The 24120-nt window shown below is 48.3% G+C and overlaps 1 protein-coding gene across 1 annotated transcript in view; it reads left to right on the forward strand.

Annotated features, from left to right (window-relative positions):
• The window catches only part of GMPR (guanosine monophosphate reductase), a 47059-nt gene that overhangs the window by 15052 nt on the left and 7887 nt on the right, over positions 1-24120 (forward strand). Inside the window, exons 5-7 of the mRNA XM_025444016.3 lie at positions 10028-10109; positions 14518-14624; positions 23327-23369. Coding sequence (XP_025299801.1) covers positions 10028-10109; positions 14518-14624; positions 23327-23369 — 232 coding nt within the window. The remainder of the gene's footprint in view (positions 1-10027; positions 10110-14517; positions 14625-23326; positions 23370-24120) is intronic.

Consider the following 24120-nt stretch of genomic DNA (forward strand, 5'->3'; position numbering starts at 1 on the left):
ACAAAGGTCTATGTCACCCCTTACTAAAGAGTTTATGTTTAAAAAAATGAAAATAGCGCAGTTGGGTTTGAGTGTAACCATTTGGGGTCATCTGTAGCCCTCTCCTAACTTGCCAGTAGAAAACTGTCTTGTAACAGGTGAAATACCCCATGTGAACAGGAGTCCAAGTGGCCCACTATTATTTGCAAATCAGCTGTGGAGTATTGTTTTGTCAAGACCTTTATTCTTGATTTTGCCTGCCTTTTGTGTATCTTCCTAATTACGAACACCTTCACTGGTCAGAAAGTTTATTTGCTGTTGCCAGGAAAGGCGGACTTACAGACAAAGGGACTAGAAGCTCTTGGGTTAAATGTGGGTTTTCAGAAAGTCTGCATTGTTATTATATGTCTCTCTACTGGTCTTAGTTAATGTGACAATTATGGACCGTCCACTAGATAATTAACCTGTGTCTCCGCTTTTGATAATTTTGCATTTTTTTTCTCCTTGAATTTCATCATCACAAGGAAGTTGGGACACAGGAATTCCTTTTATTAGTGGAGTTAAATCTTTCGTTAAGGATTCACAAGGATTTTTAAGATAAGTATTTTTATGCTTTTCAGTCCTATGAGAAGAAAGGATTAAGAGTTGTCCCAAGGTCAACCAGCTGTATGGTATGAGAAATCGGGTGGGAGATCAAAAAAATCCTTTTATCCTCCAGAGTAGTGCTGCAGTGTCATTTTTTTTTAAACTATTTATTTATTTATTCATGAGAATACACAGAGAGGAGAGAGGGAGGGAGAGGCAGAGACACAGGCAGAGGGAGAAGCAGGCTCCATGCAGGGAGCCCGACATGGGACTCAATCCCGGGTCTCCAGGATCACACCCCAGGATGAAAGCGGGGCTAAACCGCTGGGCCACCGGGGCTGCCCGCTGCAGTGTCATTTTAAAAAAGATTTTATTTATTTATTTGACAGAGGGAGAGAGAATGCACTAACTGGGGGAGGGATAAAGGGAGAGGGAGAAGTGGACTCTTCACTGAGCAGGGGGCCACCTGGGGCTCAATCCCAGGACCCTGAGATCATGACCTGAGCCGAAGGCAGATAGATGCCTGACCGACTGAGCCACCCAGGTGTCCTATGTCATTGTAGTTTTTGATAACAGTAATACTGCTTTTTGAGTACCCCCAGGCTTCAGGAGGTTCACATCTGTTCTTTCTCTTCCACATAGTGTTTCTCTAAAGAACAGGAATTTTCCTGAATTTATCACAGATGAGGAATCTTGAGTCTAATCTGGTCTTACACTTTGGAGTGTTCACAAGGTCATATCAATACCGAACAGCGAATCGAGGATTTGAAGCCAGGCGGTGCATATCTAGCACCTAGCATCCGGAGGCTCTTCTGCCCCCAGTCACCTGTAACTTTTTCTCACGCGGGAAGGAACAGAGAGCTGGACTCCCAGAAGAGCAGAAGCCCCCGCCCAGGCCCTTCGCTGGGACCTGGTACCCCTAACCAGTATTTGGTATTGAACATAAATTCTGTGAAACACTGAGTGGCACTAGAAAGAGCATGAAAAATGTTGTGTTGACCAGGAGAGGACTCCTTTATTTATTCCTTGTGGAGAGAAGGAGATAAAGCAGGCCCAGGATTGCTGTTGGTGGGTCTCCTTATCTGAGTTAATATGGTCTAGATCTTCCAGATCTTTCTAGTTCACCTCATGTGTTAATTGTGCTGGGGATAGAAGTGACTACTGATAAACTTAGAAGTTGTATTTTACCTCCACTGGCATTTAGGGGGTATAAGGGTTCATTCTGAAGGGTTAGGAATCAGAAATGACATGGGTTTAGTAAGGCCATTCAGTGGTTCCCCTTTTTTTCCTCTGGTAATTCTTGCATTAAATTGTGAAATAGAGCGTACGTACAGACAAGTGCTTGGAACATGGGTATTTAAAAGATAGCACTTTCCAGTGCCCCTACACTCAGAAGCTCCTATTCCCACAAAAGACAAAGCCCCACCTTGACTTTAGCCATCATTTTTTTTTCCTCTCGGTGTCTTTGGTTTCACCACTGCTCATGCCTTCTTAACGGTATTTAACCGTGCCTGCTTTTGGACCTTTTATAAGTGGTAACCCTGCTGTGTTCTCCTGTCATGTTTTGACCAGTAGCATATTGAGATGCAGCCACACTTTAGGTAAGCTATGTAGTAGGTATTCCATTGTTCCTAGAACAAATCTTTATTTTTTTTAAGACTTTTAAAAAAAATTTTATGTATGTATGTATATGTTTATTTATTTAGAGAGTGTGAGTAGGGGGAGAGAGAGAGGGCGAATGTCAAGCAGACTCCCTGCTGAGCTTGGAACCCAACTCGGGGCTGGATCCCACGACCTTGAGGTGATGACCTGAGACCAAATCAAGAGTCAGATGCCCAACCAACTGCGCCACTCAGGTGCCCCAGGAACAAGTCTTTAATACTGTTGCCCACCTGCCCCCACCTGTCCCTTCCCCTTGTTCTACTTTGTCGCTGGTTGTGACACCGTTAGAATCGCTAAGTTAGTGCCTCTGAAGTTGGTGTGTGACCACATGATCCCAGTCACACTGAGCAAGTCACATAACCTCATTTCCCTCACCTATGAAAAGGGGGTCAAGGATGATAATAATGGCTGGAGAATTTGGTGGGTCGGGGAGGCACGGGGATCAGATGGTGTGATGTGTGCACAGTGCAGTTTTCACAAACAATTGTCTGTTGGTTGTGCGTACCGTTGAGGACAGATGCCCGAAGCACTGATGAGAGATGGAAGGGCTGATGGAGAAGAAGAATGGAAAATGGGATGGGAGAGTATTCATTTTTGTTTTAAGAAGTTGGAGAAAACAGGTACTCCTTCTCTCAAAAGAATACGTGATTGCAGAAATCAGTGAGAGTTCCAGAACTTTCTATCATATACTCCCAACACTTGCCTGTGAGTTTCAGCTCACAGCTGGCCCTGCCGAGAGCTGAGGCAAGTTGCCCGTTGTGGAACCCAGAGAACTCAGTGGCGTTTCACCCCTCAGGGATGCAGACCAGGGAGCGGGGCAGTGCAGGAGGGAGGTAGGCTGGTAGTATGGGGGAAAGAGCGTTGTCACCAATGCAGACCCTGGGAGTTGCCATGGGGATAAGGCTGGGAGGGAGAGATTGGCGCAGAGTTCCCACGGCCCTCTGGGCAGCCGCCACCAGCAAGTGCCTCTTTAGCATCTGCTGGTTGGCTCTGGGATGTGTTTTCATTGTTCTGTTGGTTTCCCCAGCAGTGAACGGGGACTCTGGCGAGCTAAGTACGTTATTCCCGAGGCGTTCTTTGCTTGCACTGACCCCTGAAATCTGGGATTCATTTTGGAAACCTTCAGTATTCTTAAAACCCTTGGTTTGGGGAAGTGTAATTTCTCTTATGGCTTATGGATGCATTACCATTTGTCCAATGTTTTGGAACCAAAAGATATATAATATGGATGCTGAGTGTCATCATGATCGCTCCAGGACAGTGAAGGAGAGGGGTGCTCACAAATGGTCTTGGTTGGGGCACCTGGGTGGCTCAGTCAGTTAAGCATCTGCCTTTGGCTCAGGTCATGACCCCAGGGTCCTGGGATGGAGCCCCTAGTGCGGCTCCCTATTTAGTGGGGAGCCTGCTTCTCCCTCTCCCTCTGCCTTCCACTCCTCCTACTTGTGCTCTCTTGCTCTCTCTCTCTGTCAAATAAATAAATAAAATATTAAAAAAGAAAGAAAGAAAAGAAAAGAAATGGTCTTGGTTGAGTCTGGAGGTTCCGGGCGTCTACGGCAGGAGTAAGATCTGGTTGTTCCCTGGATTCCCGTGCACACCCCATTTCCTTGCCTTTCACCCAAGGCACACTTTGCCACATGCAAGGAGGGAAGAAGCAGCGAGTTTTAGGAAACTTTGGCAGAAAAGGGTCCTGCTGGCTGGTAGGACAGTGTAGTAGATCCTAGAGCCATTTGCCTGGTGGCTTTCAGAGAGGAAGAAGAATGACCTGTTACTGTAGGAAAAGGCACTAGCATGGGTGAGGCACTTCTAATGATCTCAAATCTTTGAGCACGGCTGGTAGCACCTACTTTGATTGACGCGAAACTCATTTTAGGGAGCTCAGGGAACTTTCTGAGAATCGCACCACCAATAAGTGGGCTTGGGGTTCGGAGCCAGATCACCTGCCCCCGGGGCCTGTGATCTTCCAGTTATACCGCACTGCAGCCGGCAGCCGTGCCAACTTGTTGGGACATAGACGTCCCTATACAGCGTCTGAGAAACTGTTTTGTGCTAGTGGCTCTTTGTGACTTGGTCCTGGGGAAGTAGGTCTGTAACACCCCAACCGTTCAGAGTAGACTAGAGGCCCAGCTCCACGCCCCTGGGAAATGCCACCTTAACCAGTGTGGACTGGTCCTCAGGTAGCCATGGGCACAGCCTCAGCATTTCTGTGCGTGGCCAGTGGCTCAGTCACCTGCACTCAGGATCAGACACGTTTCAGAGCCACAGGGGCCACCTTCTCCTGCTCTATCCCTCTTCCCAAGGAGGTGGACACTCTGTAGAATTGCTTGCAGGTGGGCAGCCTCACCTGTGGAGTGTGGAGCCAGCCTCGCTGAAGTCCAAGGGAGTGGTTAGCCGGACAGCGCCCTTTAGGCTGAGTTGCCTGGATTTCCTGATTTTACCCTCTTTCTGGAACTAGTGTGAACTGGAACTTGGCAGAAGCTATGAAGGGCCTCAGATCCAGGTGATGTTTATCTTTGGGAGTTCCGTAGTAAACTTAGTTTAATGCACCATAAAAGATGGGCATTACCTTGATAGCTTCTCTTGCTTCCTGCTTCCACAGGCAGGTGTAGGGACATTTCTGTGTGCCTAGGAGAAGGTACTAGCAACAGCATATCAGCACTGTATGTCAGGAGTTGGCAAACTGCTCCACAGGCCAGATGCAACCTGTTGCTGTTTGCCAGCCTCTGCCTTATATCATCCTATAGAAAGGATTTTTCTTGTTAGGGGTCCTCAGCAGAGCCAATAAAAGGTGGGTAGAGAAGTTACTGTGTAATAGGTACTGAATTTCAGTTAGGGATGTTGCAAAGTTTTAGAGACGGATGGTGGTGGTGACTGCACAGCATTGTCTGCTTAAAAATCGCTAAAAACAGTAAGTTTTATGTTCCTTGTATTTGACCACAATGAAGTCAAAAAAAAAAAAAAAAGAGGGGGAGCAGAAGAGCAATATTATAGAAACCATTCTTCTAAAGTGGAGGGACCTAACATTTCACTGAGCACAAAACTGAGAGCTGGGCTCTGTACTAGGAATTGAATAGAACTTTCTTTGTAAACCTTATCGTGACAACACGAGTGGGTGTGGCTGGTCCCAGGTCATAACAGGAGAAATGGAGACGCAGGGTTCTTTCCTAGTTGCCTGGTACGTGAAGATCTGCCAGTAGACCCCAGGTCTTTCTGAACTTAACTGTGACTTAGATGTCTGGGTCTAAAGGAAAGCTGGAAAAATTGGGGCAAAATGGTCTTGGTTTTGGTTTTGGCCCAGAGGACCCCTTTAGTCGTGTTGCTTTTTATATTCTTTTCCCTGGGCCTCCACTCTTCTCCTTGACTTTGGAGGGGCAGTGGTTGCCAGCAGAGCATAGGAGCTAGAGAAGTGTCGGGGTGGGGGTATGGTTCCTTGGGACCCACCTCCTTGGAGAGTCCAGAGCTTGTGCTTTGTCACAAATGCCTGGGCAATGAGCATGTACTACAGGTGCGCCACGTTCTGGCCGTGCTATCTGCGCCACACAGGAGGTGTTTCAGGCCCAGATAGGCTGGATCCTCCCTAATCGCCCTGGCTGGCTCCATACCCCAGCATCACCCTCACAGCACCCCAAATCGCCCCAGGTACTGTTTCCTGGGCGGGGCCTGGGGCCAGCCCTGGGCCTGATCATGTCCTGCTGTCCTTCTCATGTTTGATTTTTGCCTTTCTCTTCCCCTCCCTAGTTTTGCCTTCCTCTGGCTTCCCCTTTGATGAGGCCGCTCTTTTGCTCCTACAAATGGAAACTCACCCATCCTGCCTTTTTCTTCAGCATTCTTGTTGAGTTGTCATCATGCTGGAAGTGTTTCTTGGTCACTCTGGGTTTTCCCATACAGCAGCTTCTCTGCAGTGACTGCCTTTCAACCCCAGTTAAAGAGCCACACAGGTGGCCGAGGGGGGACGTGGACACCTGTGCAAGCCTCCGGCCACCAGGACAGGGTCACCTTCCTCCTGCTTTTTTTTTTTTGAAAGATTTTATTTATTCATGAGAGACACAGAGAGAGAGAGAGAGAGAGAGAGAGAGAGAGAGAGAGAGGCAGAGGCACAGGCAGAGGGAGAAGCAGGCTCCATGCAGGGAGCCCGATGTGGGACTCGATCCCGGGTCTCCAGGATCACACCCCGGGCCAAAGGCAGCGCTAAACCGCTGAGCCACCGGGGCTGCCCTTCCTCTTGCTTTTAAACTTACTTTGAATCTACGTGGTTGGCCCTGATACATCCATCACGAACTGACTCGGATTCATTTATCTTGAATAAAGTGTAGGCCCTTTAGAACAAAATGATTTGTTGGCAGCACCAGAACAGGGTGCTATGTGGGGAGCTCAGAGTAACTTCCTCTGAATCATGTATGTATATGTGTATGTATGTATGTATTTTCATTTTTAGAATTGATTTTTATTTTATTTTTAAAATTTAAAAAAGGCTTTCTTCTTTAGTAAGATCATCAGCGAGGAAGAATTGAGAGCTTGGAGTCTTGTTTCTCAGGTTCCTATTCTTTCTCGGCTACAAAGTTTATGTTGGTCCTTGTGCTAAAACAAAATAAAACTCAAAACTCAGCCATGAGTTTAGTTATAAAAGTCATGTAGTTCCTGGGGCACCTGGGTGGCCCAGTCGGTTAAGCATCCAACTCTTGGTTTTGGTTCAGGTCATGACGTCAGGGTCCTGGGATCGAGTCTTGGCATCGGGCTCCATGCTCAGTCAGGAATCTGTTTGGGATTCTTTCTCCCTCTCCCTCTCCCCCTCCCGCTTGTGCTCTCTCACTCGCTCTCTCTCTCTCTCAAATAAATAAATCTTTAAAAAAATAAAAAGTAATGAAGTTCCTACTGTAAAATCCAGAAAATTTTAAAGAAGAAAATTAAGTAAAAGTTGTGTAATTCTTTCATTTATACATAATTTGTTAGCTTCTTGGTGTATGTTTTCACATAGACATATACTTGGGGTTTTTTTTTTTCATTGTTGTTTTTACTTTATTTATTTAAAAATTTTTTTTTTAATTTTATTTATTTGTTCCTGAGAGACACAGAGAGAGAAGCAGAGACACAGGCAGAAGGAGAAGCAGGCTCCATGCAGGGAACCCAGTGTGGGACTCGATCCCTGGACCCCGGGATCACGCCCTGAGCTGAAGGCAGATGCTTAACTGCTGAGCCACTCAGGTGTCCCACATCATTGTTGTTTTTAACAAAATTGAGATCCTGCTGTTTTCTTTTTTTTTTTTTTAAGATTTTATTTATTTATTCATGAGAGAGAGAGAGAGAGAGAGAGGCAGGGACACAGGCGGAGGGAGAAGCAGGCTCCATGCAGGGAGCCCGACATGGGACTCGATCCTGGGACTCCAGGATCATGCCCTGGGCCAAAGGCAGCACTAAACCGCTGAGCCACCCAGGCTGCCCATCTTATTGTTTTCTTCTCCTTTCCCTAACATGATACTGAAAGCGATTAAGCAGTCCAATCTTAAAAACCTCATGTAGCTGAAAAACATCAGATTGTTGAACATTACCATTTTGGGTAATACATTTGCAGTTTTGTGCTGTTAGAAAGAATATACATTCTTGTAGTTAAATCTTTGAGCTCAGCTACGATTATTCCCTCTGGAGAGGATCCTGGAAGTACACTTACTAGATGAGAGAATATGCGTATTTTTGCATTTGCTCTGTATGGACAAATTGCTTTCTAGGAAAACTTGTACTACAGGAGACCTTGCACGGGCAGAGAAAAATAGTGTCTTCTTCCTCTTTGGTATTAAGTGATTGTAGTCCTTGATAATTTAAGTGAAAAGTACTACCTCAGTGATCTCTGATTTTATTTTATTTTATTTTATTTTATTTTATTTTATTTTTTTGATCTCTGATTTTAAATGTGATGATTAGTGAGGGTGAACACTTTCCCTGTGTTCATTGTCTACTTTAATTCTATTTTTAGTTTGTTCACATCCTTTGGCAGTTAATCTGAGGTGTTAACATTTCTTTTGCAGATTTGGGAGAGCTTTTATATTAGTAACCTTTGTCATAATTGCAGGATTTTTCTCTGCCACGTTTTCTCTGACTTTTGTTGATTGTATGAGTGTGTGTGTGTGTGTGTGTGTACACATCTTTTTTTCCACTTTTATGGTAATTACAAATCTTCAGGGTAGTCTAAATATGGGGGGAGGCACAACTTTTGTTATTTATTTTTATTTATTTAAATTTAATACAATTTTTAAGCTTTAATATAGCATATCATTAGTTTCAGAGAGAGAATTCAGTGATTCCTCAGTGAGAGCACAACCTTTCATTTAACTCTTGAATCCGCGTGAAGCTAGTTTTGGGGAAAAGTATGAATGAGAATTTATTTCTTTATTTTTATTTTTTAAACGATTTTCTTTGTTTATTCATGAGAGACACACAGAGAGAGGCAGAGACATAGGCAGAAGGAGAAGCAGGTTCCCCACAGGGACCCCGATGTGGGAATCATTCCCAGGACCCTGGCCCTGAGCCGAAGGCAGATGTTCAACCACTGAGCCACCCAGGTGCCCCTGAATGAGAATTTATATCTTGTTTCTGAAGATCCTTTTCCCCAGCTCTGTTGAAACCTTGTTCTCCTCTTCATCAGCATGTGATGCTGCTCTCATCATGCATGATATTCTCAATAAACTGGTCCTTTTCCTAAACTGTCTAGCATGTTTCCATTTTCCATTGGCTGTTGAATTAGAGTAGCTTTGAGCCGTCCTCATCAATCTTTTTAAGATACTTTCATATAGAGTTAAAAGTCACTTTGTCAAGTTAAAATAGGAAAATACCCACCCAAGACCCATCCTCACCAAGCCCAGGAATGAACTCAATGAAAGGACACTGGGGCTTCAATGCAAGAAAAAAAAAAAAAGGGATGCATTTCCCAAATTTAGACTTCGTACCGTTGTGAGAATTCAGTCAGGCATCTTACGAGGTACCCCATGGACCAGCTAAAGAATCCACAGGGCAATGAGTCATAATAAAAAGGTCTATTTTCATGCTCCTTGGCTCCTGCAGCTTGTCTAAGCTTCAAATCAGATGCATCCTTTCAGTTGTCAGCCTCTGCCACATTCTGGCTTCCGTGTTTGTTCTTAGGGCCACGGCCTCGTGTTCTGAAATCAGAGCAAGCTTCGGTGCTGTTGTTCCCTAAAGGCTCATGTGTCCTTTGGTGTCCAGGTGGGAACCACCAACCCTGGGGTGGACACCCAGGCACTTCTGTCGTGTGATGATCACTGGGGTTTGTAATCCTGAGCCCCTGGAGTTCCTAACAGTTCTTCAGGGGTATTAGAGTCCCTGAGACGTTTTATGCCAGACAGTGGAGATGATAATCATCTGACCAAGCGGTTCGTTGCTTATTTTCTGTATTTGGGTTCTCTGTAGGATTTTGTCCATCACAGACATGTTCAGAAGCTCTGCCCCAGCAAGTCTCTGGTCTTTTGTAGTACGACAATTAGACACCTGGCATACCTTCTCCTGCTGTCAGCTCCCCCAAATGTGGTCTCAGGTGTCACATTCTGTGTTCCTAGTCAGTAGAGCAGGAAACCAGGGAAGTATCTTGACCCACCAGCTTCAGATTTGATCTAGAATTCAGACCTAGATTCAGTGAATCTAGATGCAGTCCATTGCCCACCCCACTTTTGCCCCCCCAGGCCTCCTGATGGCTTCAGGATGTGTTTGACCATGTGTCCAGGTGCGTGGCCCCTCACTCACTCATCTTTGTATTACCGGGAATAGTTTGTGACCATGGGCTGTGTTCTTTCTGTCTCAGGCAGGGAACGTGGTAACAGGGGAGATGGTGGAAGAGCTTATTCTTTCTGGAGCGGACATAATCAAAGTGGGTGTCGGACCAGGTAAGACTTGCTGGGAAGCACAGCGGAGGCTGTGTGGTGGGGTGCTGCGGGGGTGAGTGGGGTGTTTGGGGAGGTTGGAGATGTGGCCAGAAGGGAGCCCATGGGTGACCCGGCCACAAGCATAAAGCCCATTTCTTTTAGAAGCATCACACCACTTTTGGAAGTTGAGCTTCCAAAAGAAGCTCTTTTAGAACATATCATGGGGTCTCTTTCTGATCCAGGGAACGTCTTAAAGGAGCTGGGGTGTGGGTAGAATGTGAGGTCCTGGTTTCAGAGTGCTGGAGTGGAGGAAGAGAATGCAGATTTCCTTAATGACCCCATATACCTTGAAGAAGAAAGCAAGGGGGTTGAAGAATCAAGGGGACAGTTAATGGACACAGATGACTCAAGTTTCTTTGAAGGTTTGATGGCCCCTAGACAGTGCACATAGGCAGGAAGCTGAGCCCACATTTGAATTTGACCCACGGCCCACTCGTTACCACCCCTGGATCCACACCTGATACTTATCCATTTCAGATTTTGCCCATAGCCTCTTGGGCAGCCTCTCCTAGGACCACCCATTGGCGTCTTCAGTGGAGGGACAAGCTAGGGCACTTCTTTTTCTTTCTTTTTCTTTTTTTTTTTTAAGACCTTATTTATTCATGAGAGACACACAGAGAGAGGCAGAGCCATAGGCAGAGGGAGAAGCAGGTTCCCTGCGGGTAGCCCAATGCGGGACTTGATCCCAGGAACCTGGGATCACGCGCTGAGCCAAAGGCAGACACTCAACCACTGAGCCACCCAGGTGCCCCAGGCAGGGCCTTTCTGTCCTTAGATTGGCCAGCTCCATTGTCTCCTGGGCCAATTTGGCATTCACCTTCCCCTTTGGTTATGCGTGAGCATGAGCTTTCATGTTTTCAGATTCTTCCTTGCACATCTTTCTACTAAACAAACACTAAAGTTGGAGAGGAGGAAAGAAGATATACATTTTTCAGTTGGGAGTTTAAAAAAAAAACACAGCAAAGATTTTTAAAATACCGCCCACCCAAAAGAACACTACCGAAAAAGGAAGCAAACCATAAAGCCGTGTGAGAAGAGTGTGGGAATGGATTCTGGAGGCAGAAGACATGGTTGTGTTGTGACTCGGCACAATCATCAGCCTTGAGGGAGCAGGATGTATATATATGAAGAGAGTCATCCCTTCTTAGGGAAGAAGTCTTGTAGGCTCACCAGCGTACTTGAGTGACCTACAGGGAAGTTCTCAGGATTGGGCTTTTGATATTGCCTCTTGAGGCAATTCATAACATATTCCAAGCAAGAGAGAAGACAACTCTGTTTTTTTTTTTTTTTAAAGATTTTATTTATTTATTCATGAGAGACAGAGAGGCAGAGACACAGGCAGAGAGAGAAGCAGGCTCCACGCAGGGTGCCCGACGTGGGACTCGATCCCGGGTCTCCAGGATCACACCCTGGGGCCGAAGGTGGCGCTAAACCACTGAGCCACACAGGCTGCCCAACAACCCTGGTTTTTACTGAGTGTTGGTCATTTTTGGAAATTCAAAGAGAGACTAAGACCCAGTTCTTACAAGGAGCTCCCCACTTAGCATGGGCTGTAATAGACGGAACTAAGAATAGAATAGGCTGTTAATAGGCCAGGAAGACTCTTCCAAAAGCAGGACAGTCCCCGGGCACCTGTTTAATCAGAAATAGCAGCTGGGTGTCTACTAGCTGCCGTTGTGCTGGGTGCGTGCTGTACAGGATGTCAAGGTGTGGAGGCGGCCGCCTTGGCTCTCAGAGCTGTTCTTGATGCACTTGATGTAATCCTGAGCGTTCGGCTGTACTTGTTTCTCTCCTGCACATTCTCTGCGTATAAGCTGTTTCCCCAGAAGAGGTGTGGTCCTCCCATCGTGCTGCGTGTACCACCCACCCAGCGCCCAACCTCAGCCCTGGCAGGGCTTTCTATTAGAATGGATGGGACTAAAAAGTAAGGAGCTTTTTCCGAGTCACTTCTTTAAACTGATTGGAGATTACATTTAAATATCATGAATTTGGGGCAGCCCGGGTGGCTCAGCGGTTTAGCACTGCCTTCAGCCCAGGGTGTGATCCTGGAGTCCCGGGATCGAGTCCCATGTCGGGCTCCCTGCATGGAGCTTGCTTTTCCCTCTGCCTGTGTCTCTGCCTCTCTCTCTCTCTCTCTGTCTCTCTCATGAATAAATAAATAAAATCTTTTAAAATAAATAAATGTCATGAATTCTTCAGAGTAAAAAACACTGGGGGGGTTCTCTCTTTGTGAATGACAGCGTGAAGAATGGGCACCTGCCCCTGCCCCTGGGGGAAGCGGCATATTCAGTTTTCTCCTTTTGCCGTGAGCCTTGATCAAGGCCATTCCCATGCCTTGTTTGCAAGTTCTTCCTTGGCTCTTTCCAGGGAGGGTGATTGGCCTGACCTCTGTAGGTCTCTCTTCCTTGGCTCTTTCCAGGGAGGGTGATCCCTGCCTTCCTGCGAGGATCTGGCTGTGGAGTGGGAGAGGAGAGAAGCCAGTTACGAACCAGAAATTAGGAAATGAGTTCAGCCTTGCACAATGCGGGTCTAGTGGCTCGGGCAGAGGGCGCCTTGGTGGGGACAGGAGCTTGCTGGCTCCAGGGCTGTGAGCAGCACACTTAAGGATGGACATCAGGAGCTGGCTTCTCATGCCCGGCAGAGGATGGATGCAGGAGGAAAGGGGTCTCCCCCAGCCTTCTGGTTTTTCTTGTGGAATCCAGGCCTGGAATTATTATTATTTTTTTAAAGATTTTATTTATTTATTTACCTATCTATCCATGAGAGACCCAGAGACACAAGCAGAGGGAGAAGTGGGGAGCCCAATGCAGGACTCCAAGGTCCCGGGACTCCAGGATCACGCCCTGGGCTGAAGGCGGATGCTTAACCGCTGAGCCACCCAGGCGCCCCTCCAGACCTGGAATTCTAGACCTGGTTCTCTGTCCGGTCCTGTCCCGGAAGAGCTGGGGAGAGACCTGAGGGGGTGGGCAGGAGAGGAGGCTGGGGTTCCTGGTGCCTGGTCCTAATGGCAGTGGAGTTCAGCCCCATTGATTGAGCTGGGAAACAGTGTAGCCACAGGCATGTGGGTGACTCATCTATTCTTAAGTTCACGCATTCTTTTGGTGACTATTTATAGCCACCTGCTTATGTACGAGGCTCTATTCTCAGCACTGGATCTACAACAATGACTGTCCGTGGAGCTTACCATCCAGCAGAGAAAACAGATCCCCTGCATTCTTAAACAAATAATTATTTAATGCCTCTTTTTGAAGTGAATACCTGTGGAGAACAACTCCCCCGAGGTAGTGACATTTAAGATAAAGCCTGAAAGATGAGAAGCATTGGCCAGACCAGGGGTTGGTGCATAGGGAGGCCTTAGACAGAAAGTACAGCATGTACAGAGAATCCCCTCTGCCAGAGGACCTGGAAGGTGGGAGAGGCTGGAGTGTGGGGAGCAGGAGGGAGAGACAGATGGCAGAGGAAGGCGGCAGCTGGACATTCGGGAGTTTGTCCTGCGTGATGTTCGGGTACAAGGGGTGCTCATTGGCTGGGAGGGAGGGACAGGACTTGAGCCAAGGGGTCGTGTGCTGGAGATGGTGGTGCTCTGGGCATGACTTAGCCTGGACTGAGCTGGGACGCTACTCTGTAGATGGGTCCACCAGGACAGGGGATGACCGTGGGAAAGGCAGAGGTCAAGGAGGGGCGCAGGGGTCCAGGTGGCTGGTCCTGAAATGGAAGCTGATTCTGCAGCCCAGGCTGGATGGGGACCCTGGGCAGGGTGGCCAATCATGCAGCTGAAGAGGCTGGGGTCCATCGAGGACGGGACTGGGTGGGAGAGGGTGCAGAAATGGGGTAAGTGGCGCCCCCTCCTCTCCAGGGCCTACTGGGGGTGCAGGCCCAGCAGTTTTCACCTGTCCAGCCACTTACTCTCCACCACAGCCTGGTGCTGTCAGCGTTTCCATTTCCATTCCATAGGCAAGGCCGAGAGGCTCAGAGAAACTGGAAATTTGACAAAAGTTGAAGGTCAAGAGGCTGTGGGAGGAGCCTGAGGGGTCCCTTGAAGTATAGAGTGGTTTTGCAGACAAGCGAGGGACACAGGAGAAGGATGGGAGTAGTGTAAGCAGGCAGAGGAGGGGGTGATGTCACAGGCGGGTGATGGTGACGGGGCGTGGGGCAGAGGGCATCTGGGCATCAGTGGTTGACCGTGATGAGGACCAGAAGGGACGTGCCCAGATGGTGTGGTTATTACCACTCCCCTCCCCCCATGGAAAGGAAGATCACCCCCAGGAAATTGGGGTGAGGGTGAGTGCTGGTGGCAGGGGCTCATCTTGTGTCACCACCTGCACTTTCTCAACCATCTCTCTTTGGGTCCCCTTCTCCTGCCACCTAGGTTCCGTGTGTACCACCCGCACCAAGACGGGGGTGGGCTACCCCCAGCTCAGTGCTGTGATCGAGTGTGCGGACTCTGCCCACGGCCTGAAGGGTCACATCATCTCCGTAAGTCTCTGGCGGGGCAGGGAGCTGGCTTGGGAACCCCCGGGGCTACAGGGAGTCCCCTGCTCCTCGACCCCGAGGAAGCCTGTTTCCTGGCTGCCCTCCATCCAGATGGCATCCCAGTGGGCCTGGCCATGACCCGGGCACCTTGGTCACAGCAGTGACATATGGCAGAGACCCAGGCCCTGCTCCCCACTTACTCTGCACCAAGGGAGGCAGGCACATTGGTCAACAACTGCAGACTGTCGGCGAGGTGTTGGGGGGTCTGTGTGGAGCTTGGAGAGGATGGGAGGGCCATGTAAGAGTTGGCTACAGAGCACCCCGGCCTGCATGGATTGAAGAAGAGAAACCCACTGTCTCGTGGGTCTGGAGGCCAGAAGTCTGAGATCCAGGTGTCAGCAGGGTCCCCAGGGCTATGGGAAGTCTGTGTTCCCAAGCTCCAGAGCTTCTGGTGTTTCCTTGGCTGGTGGCACCATAGCTCCCATCTTCATGTGGTGTCCTCCCTGTGTGCGTGTGCTTGCATGTCCACATTTTTCCTATTTGTAAGGACACCAGTCGTGTTGGATTATTGGTCACCTCCTCCAGATGATCTCATCTTGGCTTATCACATCTGCGGTGCTGTCATGCTGCCAGACACCGGTCATGGGTTGCCCGACTGAGAGCACATCAGTGGTGTGTTGGGGGCAGAGGTGGGATTTCTGTGGGTTGAGAAACCTATGGATAGAGGTGAGGAGAGGCTGAGGCAGTGATCTAACAGCACTTCCACGAAGTTCTAGGACCGCAGCCTGAGACTCAGCCACTGAACATTCAGGATTGAGTGAATGAATGAGTGCCAAGTTAGTATCCGTCCTCGACGTAGCCACCGTTCTGCACCACCTTTACTGATGCGACTACCATTCACAGTCAAAAGGACGTATCCTAGCTCTCCCCTTCCAGATAAAATGCTCAGAACAGGACAGAACTTGTGGGATAAATAGGACAAACTCACAACTATGGCTTCCACTTATATGTGTGTGTATATATAATATATATAATTTCTTTTCTTTTTTTTTTTTGTTTTTTTTTTTTTACAAATTCTGAATTCATGGTGTAATTTTAGTGGTTCTATAACAAAGTTGACTCATGGAATATATTAAAATAAATCCTCATACCTTTGGTACAGTTCCTAAGCCAGGGTCCCACGTTAAATAAATTGATAGGTGATTTCTTTTTTAAAGATTTTATTTATTTATTCACGAGAGACACAGAGAGAGAGAGAGAGAGAGGCAGAGACACAGGCAGAGGGAGAAGCAGGCTCCATGCAGGGAGCCCGATGTGGGACTCAATCCCGGGACTCCAGGATCACGCCCTGGGCCGAAGGCAGGCGCTAAACCGCTGAGCTATCCAGGCGTCCCAAATTGATAGGTGATTTAAAAAAATTTACAAATGCATCAAATTACATATTCCTGTGGAATGATGCCTTGGTGACTTCAGCTCAGCACTTCAGTACATTGATGTGTGGTTTCTGGACTTGCTTTAAAGAGTAATAATACTCTTTAAAAAGCCCTACCTGCACCTTCCCTCATTTTGAGCCTTATTTTAGCATCTGAGTGTTGTAGCTGTTGTTTTATCACTGCTAGGGGCCTGGCCTGACCTTGCAGTCCAGTGCAGATTTCCCGTTCTCCTTCCAATGCTCCCTGCGAAGTTTTCATCCATCCATCCATTCCCTGAGCAAACTTTTATTGAGCATCTACTGCTAGAAGTAGAGGGAGAGGGGAATGACTGAAATGACCGAAGGTTTTGTGGTTGCTGAGCATTCTGAGGCCCTGTACTCATTACCCCTTCCTTGAGCTTTGCCCCAGAGCACAAATGAACACCCGTTTATTGTGTGTAAAAGGTTGAGTGCAGTGATCCAAGTCACTGCAAACAGCATCAGTCTCCAGGATGCTAGTGGCTCTCAGGTGTTCGCCGGGGCCTTGTTCTGGGCTGGCTGCATGAGCATCACCAGGGAAGCTTTCTTAAAAAGACATGCCTGGACCCCATCTTAGCAAATATGACTTTTCAGAGGGTGGCCACAAAAGTACCATACGTAATTAATCATAGATCTCTATCACAGGACAGTTTCCACCATCAGGAGTCTGCATCAGAATTCGGACCCTGTACCATATATATTCCTTGAGTGGCCACTATTTTTCCAAATCCTCGAGCTGTCAGATGAATGGTTCTGCTGTGAACGTGTTCTGAGTTCCCACTTTTGTAGCCTTCTAGAAATCTCACACCTGCTTAGTTGATAGGACCATAGTTTGGGGTCCGGGGTAGGCTCTGCTTGCACCACCGGCCACTGCAAATCAGCTTGGGTTCTCTCTACATAGCACCACCTCGTTGATAAGCTTATTTTAGCAGTTCTCTCGGTGTAGTGGCCAACATCAGTATCAACTGAGAACTAGTGGGACAATCTGGGGCCTGGGCCAGACCTACGGAATCAGCAGCTCCGAAGGGGAGTCCCAGGAGTGTGTTGTCACAAGCCCTCCACGTCGTTGTGATGTGCTCTCAAGTGTGACAACTGCTGGTTTCTGTAGTGGAGGCTCAGCGTACCCTGGTTGGGTCCATGTTCAGAGCCGGGTCTTACCTGCTGGCGCCCAGGGAACGGCTTCTCTGAATTTGTCAGTTAGGGACAGGTGACCGCCCAAGGCTTGTGGTTGGGTGCTCCCAGGTTCTCAGTAACAGTGAGAGATTTCCCAGAAAGGGCCAGACCTTCAGTGTGTAGCCATAAGACCCGACGAAGTTCATGGACTCACACGGGATCAGCCCTCTCGACCTGAGCTCATTCCTCCTGGCCAGCCGAGAGTCTTGGGGTTCAGAGTTGCCTTGTCTACTACTGTCCCTCTGTCTGATAGCGTTTCACAAACAGATTTCTCCCGGCTTGCCACTCATCCCTAAACCCACTGGAAACCCCTCCGGTATTTTGGATCTCGCTCCTCTGCCTAGTTGCCTTCCAGCTGTCTCCTATTACACTTTGGTTGCTGAATTAGCACATCCATGCTGTTGAAAGTCAGAAAAAGGAAGCCACTGCAGGGGGCTGTTAGCAGGTTGAGTTGGGTTACTATTTATTGTGGCCGGCATGGGGTTCTGAGAGGCAGAGAGCTGTAAATTCAGGACACCCCCTGTGTAGGTGAAGATTAAAGTGTGGCTGGTTAGTTTTGTCTCCTCATCGGCTAGGGACATCACACAAAAGAGAATTTTCTTTTTTCTTTTTTTTTTTCTTTTTTATTTTATTTTATTTTTTAAAGATTTTATTTATTCATGAGAGACACAGAAGGAGAGAGAGGCAGAGACACAGGCAGAGGGAGAAGCAGGCGCCATACGGGGAGCCCACATGTGGGACTCGATCCCAGGTCTCCAGGATCACACCCCGGGCCGAAGGCAGTGCTAAACTGCTGAGCCACCAGGGCTTCCCACAAAAGAGAATTTTAAAGGTGGAAACAGAAGAAGGAAGGACTATTATTTATTGAGCATCTAGTACCTTCCAGGCACCATAGACTTATAATTTCTAATCCTTGGAACAACCTGCCAAACTAGCAGTTACCGTCACTTGACAGGTGTATTAGGGTGCTCTAGAAAAACAGAACCAGTAGGGTGTGTGTGTGTTGGTGGGGGGCGGGTGGCAAGAGAGGAGATTGAGGAAGTATTTATTATAAGGAATTGGTTCACGTGATTATGGGGATTAAGAAATCCCAATATCTGCAAGGTGAGTTGCCAGGCTAGGGACTTCAGGCGAGCTGATGCTGTAGTTTCAGTCCGAGTCTGGGGGCCTGAGAACCAGGAAGAGCCGATGTTTCAGTTGAAGTTAAAAGGCAGAAAAAAGCCCAGGTTCATTCAGTCAGTCAAGAAAAGTACACTAAAAAAAAAAAAAAAAAAAAAAAAAAAAATACATTCGAGGAGGGTCAGCCCTTTGGTTCCGTTCAAGCCTTCAACTGATTAGATGGGACTCTCCCACATTGGGGAGGACGATCTGCTTTACTCAGTCTACCAATTCAAATGTCAGTATCATCGAAAGAAAGAAAGGAGAAGAGAAGAGAAAAGAAACCAAGAAATCTTCCCAGAAACACCCAGACTAATGTTTGACTAGTTACCTAGGCACTCTGGCCCAGTCAAGTTGACACATAAAATTAGCCATCACAGCCCGCTGGGGAACTGAAGCTTCGGGATCTTAAGTTCTTGTCCAGTGTCACTACTGGCAACGTTCAAACGAAGGTGTCTTCCTCTGCAGTGTTCCGTGTCTTCCCTTGACTGACCCCCTCTCCCCACACACACTCATTTAGACAACGAGGAGGTCACAAAAACCATAAAGAAGGGTTTGCTGAAATCACAGAGGATCCAGGGTTGGTACAGGACCCGGTTGGCTTGTTCTCCCACCCCAGCGCTCCTCTGTCCTTCCTCACGGGGTCCCCACTCATGTCTTCCAGTGGGGAGAGGATGGCCAGTCCCCAATGCACGGTTACAAGGGGAGGCATTCGTTCCCTTAGACTCTGTGGTGCTTTACAGGACCTAGAAACAAGTCTTGCGATTATGTTGAGTGGGGTCACTGTGGTCTCTTCTGGACTCAAGCTCCAGCATTTTAATCAGTGTATTTTATAAAGATCAAGAGGCTCAGGAGGCTCTGTATTGAGAAGGGCTGGTAAGGATCCAGATAATTCAAAGTAATCCCCAACCTTCTCCCCCCTCCACGCCTGGTCACTAGTGCTCGCCCAGGCCCACTAGCCCTCTGCAGAGAAGTAAAGATGGATCAGCAAATTTCTGAAAATTGTAATGATTTAATATAGCACTTCAGACGCAGTTAGACCATTCTTTAGTGAGACCTAAACAAAGTTATTCAGATAATTCAATTTTTTTGAGGCCTGAAAAATCCTCCAACAAGATAGATTTAGCCTAGAAAAAGTTAGATAATACAGATAAATATAAAGATGACTGCAACCATTAGCCCCTTAAGATAACCATGGCTCATGTTCTGATAAGTATGCTTCTAGACATTTTTACGTTTTTTTAAATTTTCTTTATTTTTGCTTCTAAACATTTAAAAAAAATTTTTTTTTAAAGAAAAGTGGTGAGTAAAGGGTTTCTTTTTAAAAAAATTTGTTTATTTATTCATGAGAGACATACAGAGAGAGGCAGAGACACAGGCAGAGGGAGAAGCAGGCTCCATGCAGGGAGCCTGATGCAGGACTCGATCCCAGGATCCCGGGATCACGCCCTGGGCCGAAGGCAGACAGACGCTCAACCACTGAGCCACCCAGGCGCCCTGCTTCTAGGCATTTTTAGAGTGTATCCTTAACCAAGGTTCAAATCTTGTTCTAACATTATTGCTGTGTGACCTTAGGCAAGTCACTCAACCTTTCTGAGCTCCGCTCGTTTTTCTCCCCACTTCCAAAATACCAACTTCAGGTTCTTGAGCTGTTTATTTATTTATTTTTTTAAAGATTTTATTTATTTATTCATGAGAGAGGGAGGCAGAGACACAGGCAGAGGGAGAAGCAGGCTCCATGCAGGGAGCCCAATGTGGGACTTGATCCTGGGACTCCAGGATCATGCCCTGGGCCAAAGGCGGCGCTAAACCGCTGAGCCACCCGGGCTGCCCCTCTTGAGCTGTTTAAATAGCAAAATGAAGTTAACTACCCCTGTGCATAGTAGGTGTTTGATTTGAATTCTCTCCGCCTGTTCCCTACCTGCTTTCACCATCCTCAATTTTAAGTATTCTTAAGAAAAGCTATGCTGACGATTCACAGATCGAGTTCCCACCACTCATGTCATGTGATGCCTTTTCTACTAAAATATAACATTAACGCTGTTGAAAAACAAAACAAGTAGCTCTTTGAATATTTGCGCATTGTGTTTTTTGAAACCTTCCAGCGGCTGTGATATTTATATGTGAAAGTAAATGTGTGTCTTAGATTGCAGAGATTTTCCCCTCCTGCCCTTGCCTCCTGAGAACATGAAAAGGATGCTCTGAACAGCTTTTGGAAATCATCCATAAGCGGTAGTAGGGAGCAGCCTCCTTGGCCCTAAAGCATTATGCGATGTTGGAGTGCACTCTGTTAAAGGCGCAGTCCGGCTCGGCTGCTCCGCATTGTCTATTTATAAATGCATTTCCAGGTAAAGTAAGGAGATGCCGTAAGTGTGGTCTCCTCTCTGGCACATCCCAGAGTCCTCTTAACGGTGGGCATCGTGGCCCATCCTGGGAAGAGAAGAGCTTCTTCTCAAGGGTCCCAGTGCCTCATCACTGACCACAAGCATGTAGAATTTTCTGGGCACGAGACACCACCGTGGCAGTCACAGCCACTCACTCACAGCTCACAGGCAAGGGAGCACAAGATTAGGGAGCGTGTGTGTGTGTGTGTGTGTGTGTGTGTGTGTGTGTGTTGGGTGGTGTTTTTAGTCCGATAATGTCCTAATGTAATGGGTACGTGAGTTTGTTTAATCTTTGGAGGTCATATGTTTGAAACCCTATCTAGTGTAAAACTGGTTCTGGTAGAGATAAAGCACTTAAAAAAATGGGAAAGACGAGTGAAGGGCACATGGGGGGGCTTGTACCTTTGAGAGATAGGCTGGAGCTTGGAACCAGCCAGACGCAGCCACGAGTCCCGTCACCATCTTCACACGGTGGCTTTGGCACATAACTTCTATGGAGAGACCACTTCGGAAATGACCATTCCCTAGCACCCTGTGGCCCTCGGGGGATCAGAGAAACTACAGGTGAATACAGGCACACCTCATTTTATTGAGCTTCGCTCTACTGCACTTCAGAGATACTGTGTTTTTTGGTTTTGTTTTGTTTTGTTTTTTTACAAATTAAAGATGTAGGCAAACCCGCATTGGGGCAAGTCTGTTGGCAACGTTTTTGTTGTTGTTTTTAAAGATTTTATTTTTTTATTCATGAGAGACACAGAGAGAGGCAGAGACACAGAGGGAGAAGCAGGCCCCATGCAGGGAGCCCGATGCAGGACTTGATCCCAGGACCCCAGGATCAAATCCTGAGCCAAAGGCAGATGCTCAACCGCTGAGCCACCTGGGTGTCCCTAGCACCATTTTTCCAACAGTATTTGCCTGGTCGGTGTCTCTCTGCCACAATTTGGTAATTCCCACAAAATCTCAAAACTTTCTCATTCTTGTATTCGTTAGGACAATCTGTGATCAATGATAACAGCTCGCCGGAAGCTCAGAGGGTGATCACCATTTTTTAGTAATAAAGTATTTTTAAATTAAGCTGTGTACATTTTTGTTTTTTTAGATAGTAATGCTGTTGTATGCTCGATATGCAGAATAGTGCACACATAGCTTCTGTAGGCAGTGGGAAACCAAAAAAATTCATTTGACTCACTTTATGGTGATACTCGCTTTCTTGCTGTGGCCTGAAACGAAACCTGCAATATTTCTGGGGTGTGCCTGTAACAGATATGATGGAGGAAATAGTTATAGGCAGTAAATTTTCATAAAAAAAAAAAAACAGTTTCAAGTTTTCACACCTATCTTTGGATTCGAACTGCCAAGAAGTAATGAAGCAGAAATTGAGTTACAGCTCCTGGAGCAATAGGCATAAAAAGCAGGTAAAAAAGGGAATTGAGTCACAAAGAGCCATGTTCCCCATCAGAGGTGATGGAGTAGTTCATAAAGTGGTTTGTCCTGGTTCACTAGGTGCCCTGGCTCTGGGGGCGCCCACACCTTCCTGGCAGTTGTGATGCAAGGTAGCCCGGGCGGCCTGTCTTCCCCAAAGGCTGATCCGACCCCAATACTGGTGGGTCCCACCTTCCGGGGATAGGCACCTGCCTCTGAGACCCTGGTGTTCCTCCCAGACCTGCTCTGAGCTCGGGGCTGTGTCACCAGGCCAGCTCTCAGCACTGACCCTCCGCCCCCACCGGGCCCTGGCTTCTTGGCCTCTCTCTGTGGGGTCCGGCTGCAGCTCCCGGCCACCCTCACCGTCCTCCTTGACTTCACACAGGCCACGTTGAGAACAGCAGGGTAGCAGCCTGTGTTGGTCAGGATGCGCAGTGGGTTCTGCGTTCTAGAAACCCTGCACAGCACTGCTGGTGCGTCAACATCACTTCCGTGGCTGGACCGTGCTGGGCAGCCCAAGGTGACCGTCCTGCTGGGCATTAAACCAGCCCCAGGCACGTGCTCTCTAGGGTAGAGTGGGGCTCGGGAATGCGTGTTTGATTTTAAGCTAACTGGGCACTTGGGTGAAGGTGAATGGGGGACACACGGAGTGGCTGCAAGCATAAAGGAATTCAGTCCTTTCCCTGGCTCTTAAAATAACGAAGCTCCTGGACTACATAAGCCTCACCTCAAGCCAAGCAGGGAGGGAGCGATGACTTCTGAATGAGTGATTTCGGATGGCCCTGGCCGGGCAGGCGTGTTGTGTCAGGGGCTGGCTGGGGAGGAGGCCCCGGAGCATCCTGCCTCCCCGCTTCCAGGGGCTTCGAGGGGCGTCCAGGACGCCGCAGGGTGGACAGGTGGGCAGTGCAGGGGCTGGGGTGCAGCATCCAGGGGAGCCAATTAAGTCAGAACACAGTGACTGAGGAGCTCTGGGCCAGGGCTCTGAGGGCCTCTGCTTACCCTTGGCTGGGGGTGTGTCCGGGTGTCACCTCCTGATGACCCCGAATCACCCCAGGGGAGGGGGGACAGCCTGGCCAAGCTGACGCTGACGCCCTCTCCTTGCTTTTTCCTCTTTGAAGGATGGAGGCTGCACGTGTCCAGGAGATGTCGCCAAAGCCTTTGGTAAGGGGACAGGGAGGGCGGGGCGGGAGCTCAGGCAGCTGTGTGCTGGCCTCAGCTGGGAACCTGAATGGAGAGGCGGGACGTGTTGGGAAATTCTGGGCCCGTCCTGAGTTTCCAGTCCCTGGATTCCAGCCCCAGTTGGCCAGAGTCCTGACGTTAGTTTGATTCAACCGAGCAGGTGTCGTGCCCAGAGGATGGAGGGGGGTGGCAGCCTGCAAGGCAGCAGAGGGTGATGTCATGGCTTAGAGGGCTCAGGGTGCCTGAACAGGTGTGAAGCTCAGTGACTTAAGGGAGGTCTCTGGGCCCTAACTTGGGGCGATCTTCTGGGAGGGACGAGAGCCCCCCAGTGGCTTCTCACCGGGCAGAGGAGCCTGCGTCCCAGCAGAGGGCAGCGCTGTCCAGCTGTGATCCAGGGGGGCTTCTGGACCACCTGGCAGGCCGGCCGCAGCCCCACGTGCAGTGCCCTGTGCTTGCCACGTCACCCTGGCCAACCGCATCCTCAAGCCAGAGCCGGCTGCATGTGGGGGCGCCAACCTGCCAGGTGGGAGCTGTTGTGTGCCCACCGGGTGACGGAAGAACCGCTCGCAGGGCCCCACTCCCTCTTCTGATGCTGAGGCCAAGTTCACTCATGATTCCCCCCCCCCCTTTTTTTTTCCTACAGAGGGAAACTGTCTTTTTATTTTGAAGATTTTATTTATTTATTAGAGAGAAAGAGAGCACGAGCAGGGGTGAGGGGTAGAGGGAGAAGCAG

Source organism: Canis lupus, chromosome 35 (assembly GCF_003254725.2).
Source record: "Canis lupus dingo isolate Sandy chromosome 35, ASM325472v2, whole genome shotgun sequence".
Lineage (NCBI taxonomy): Eukaryota > Metazoa > Chordata > Mammalia > Carnivora > Canidae > Canis > Canis lupus.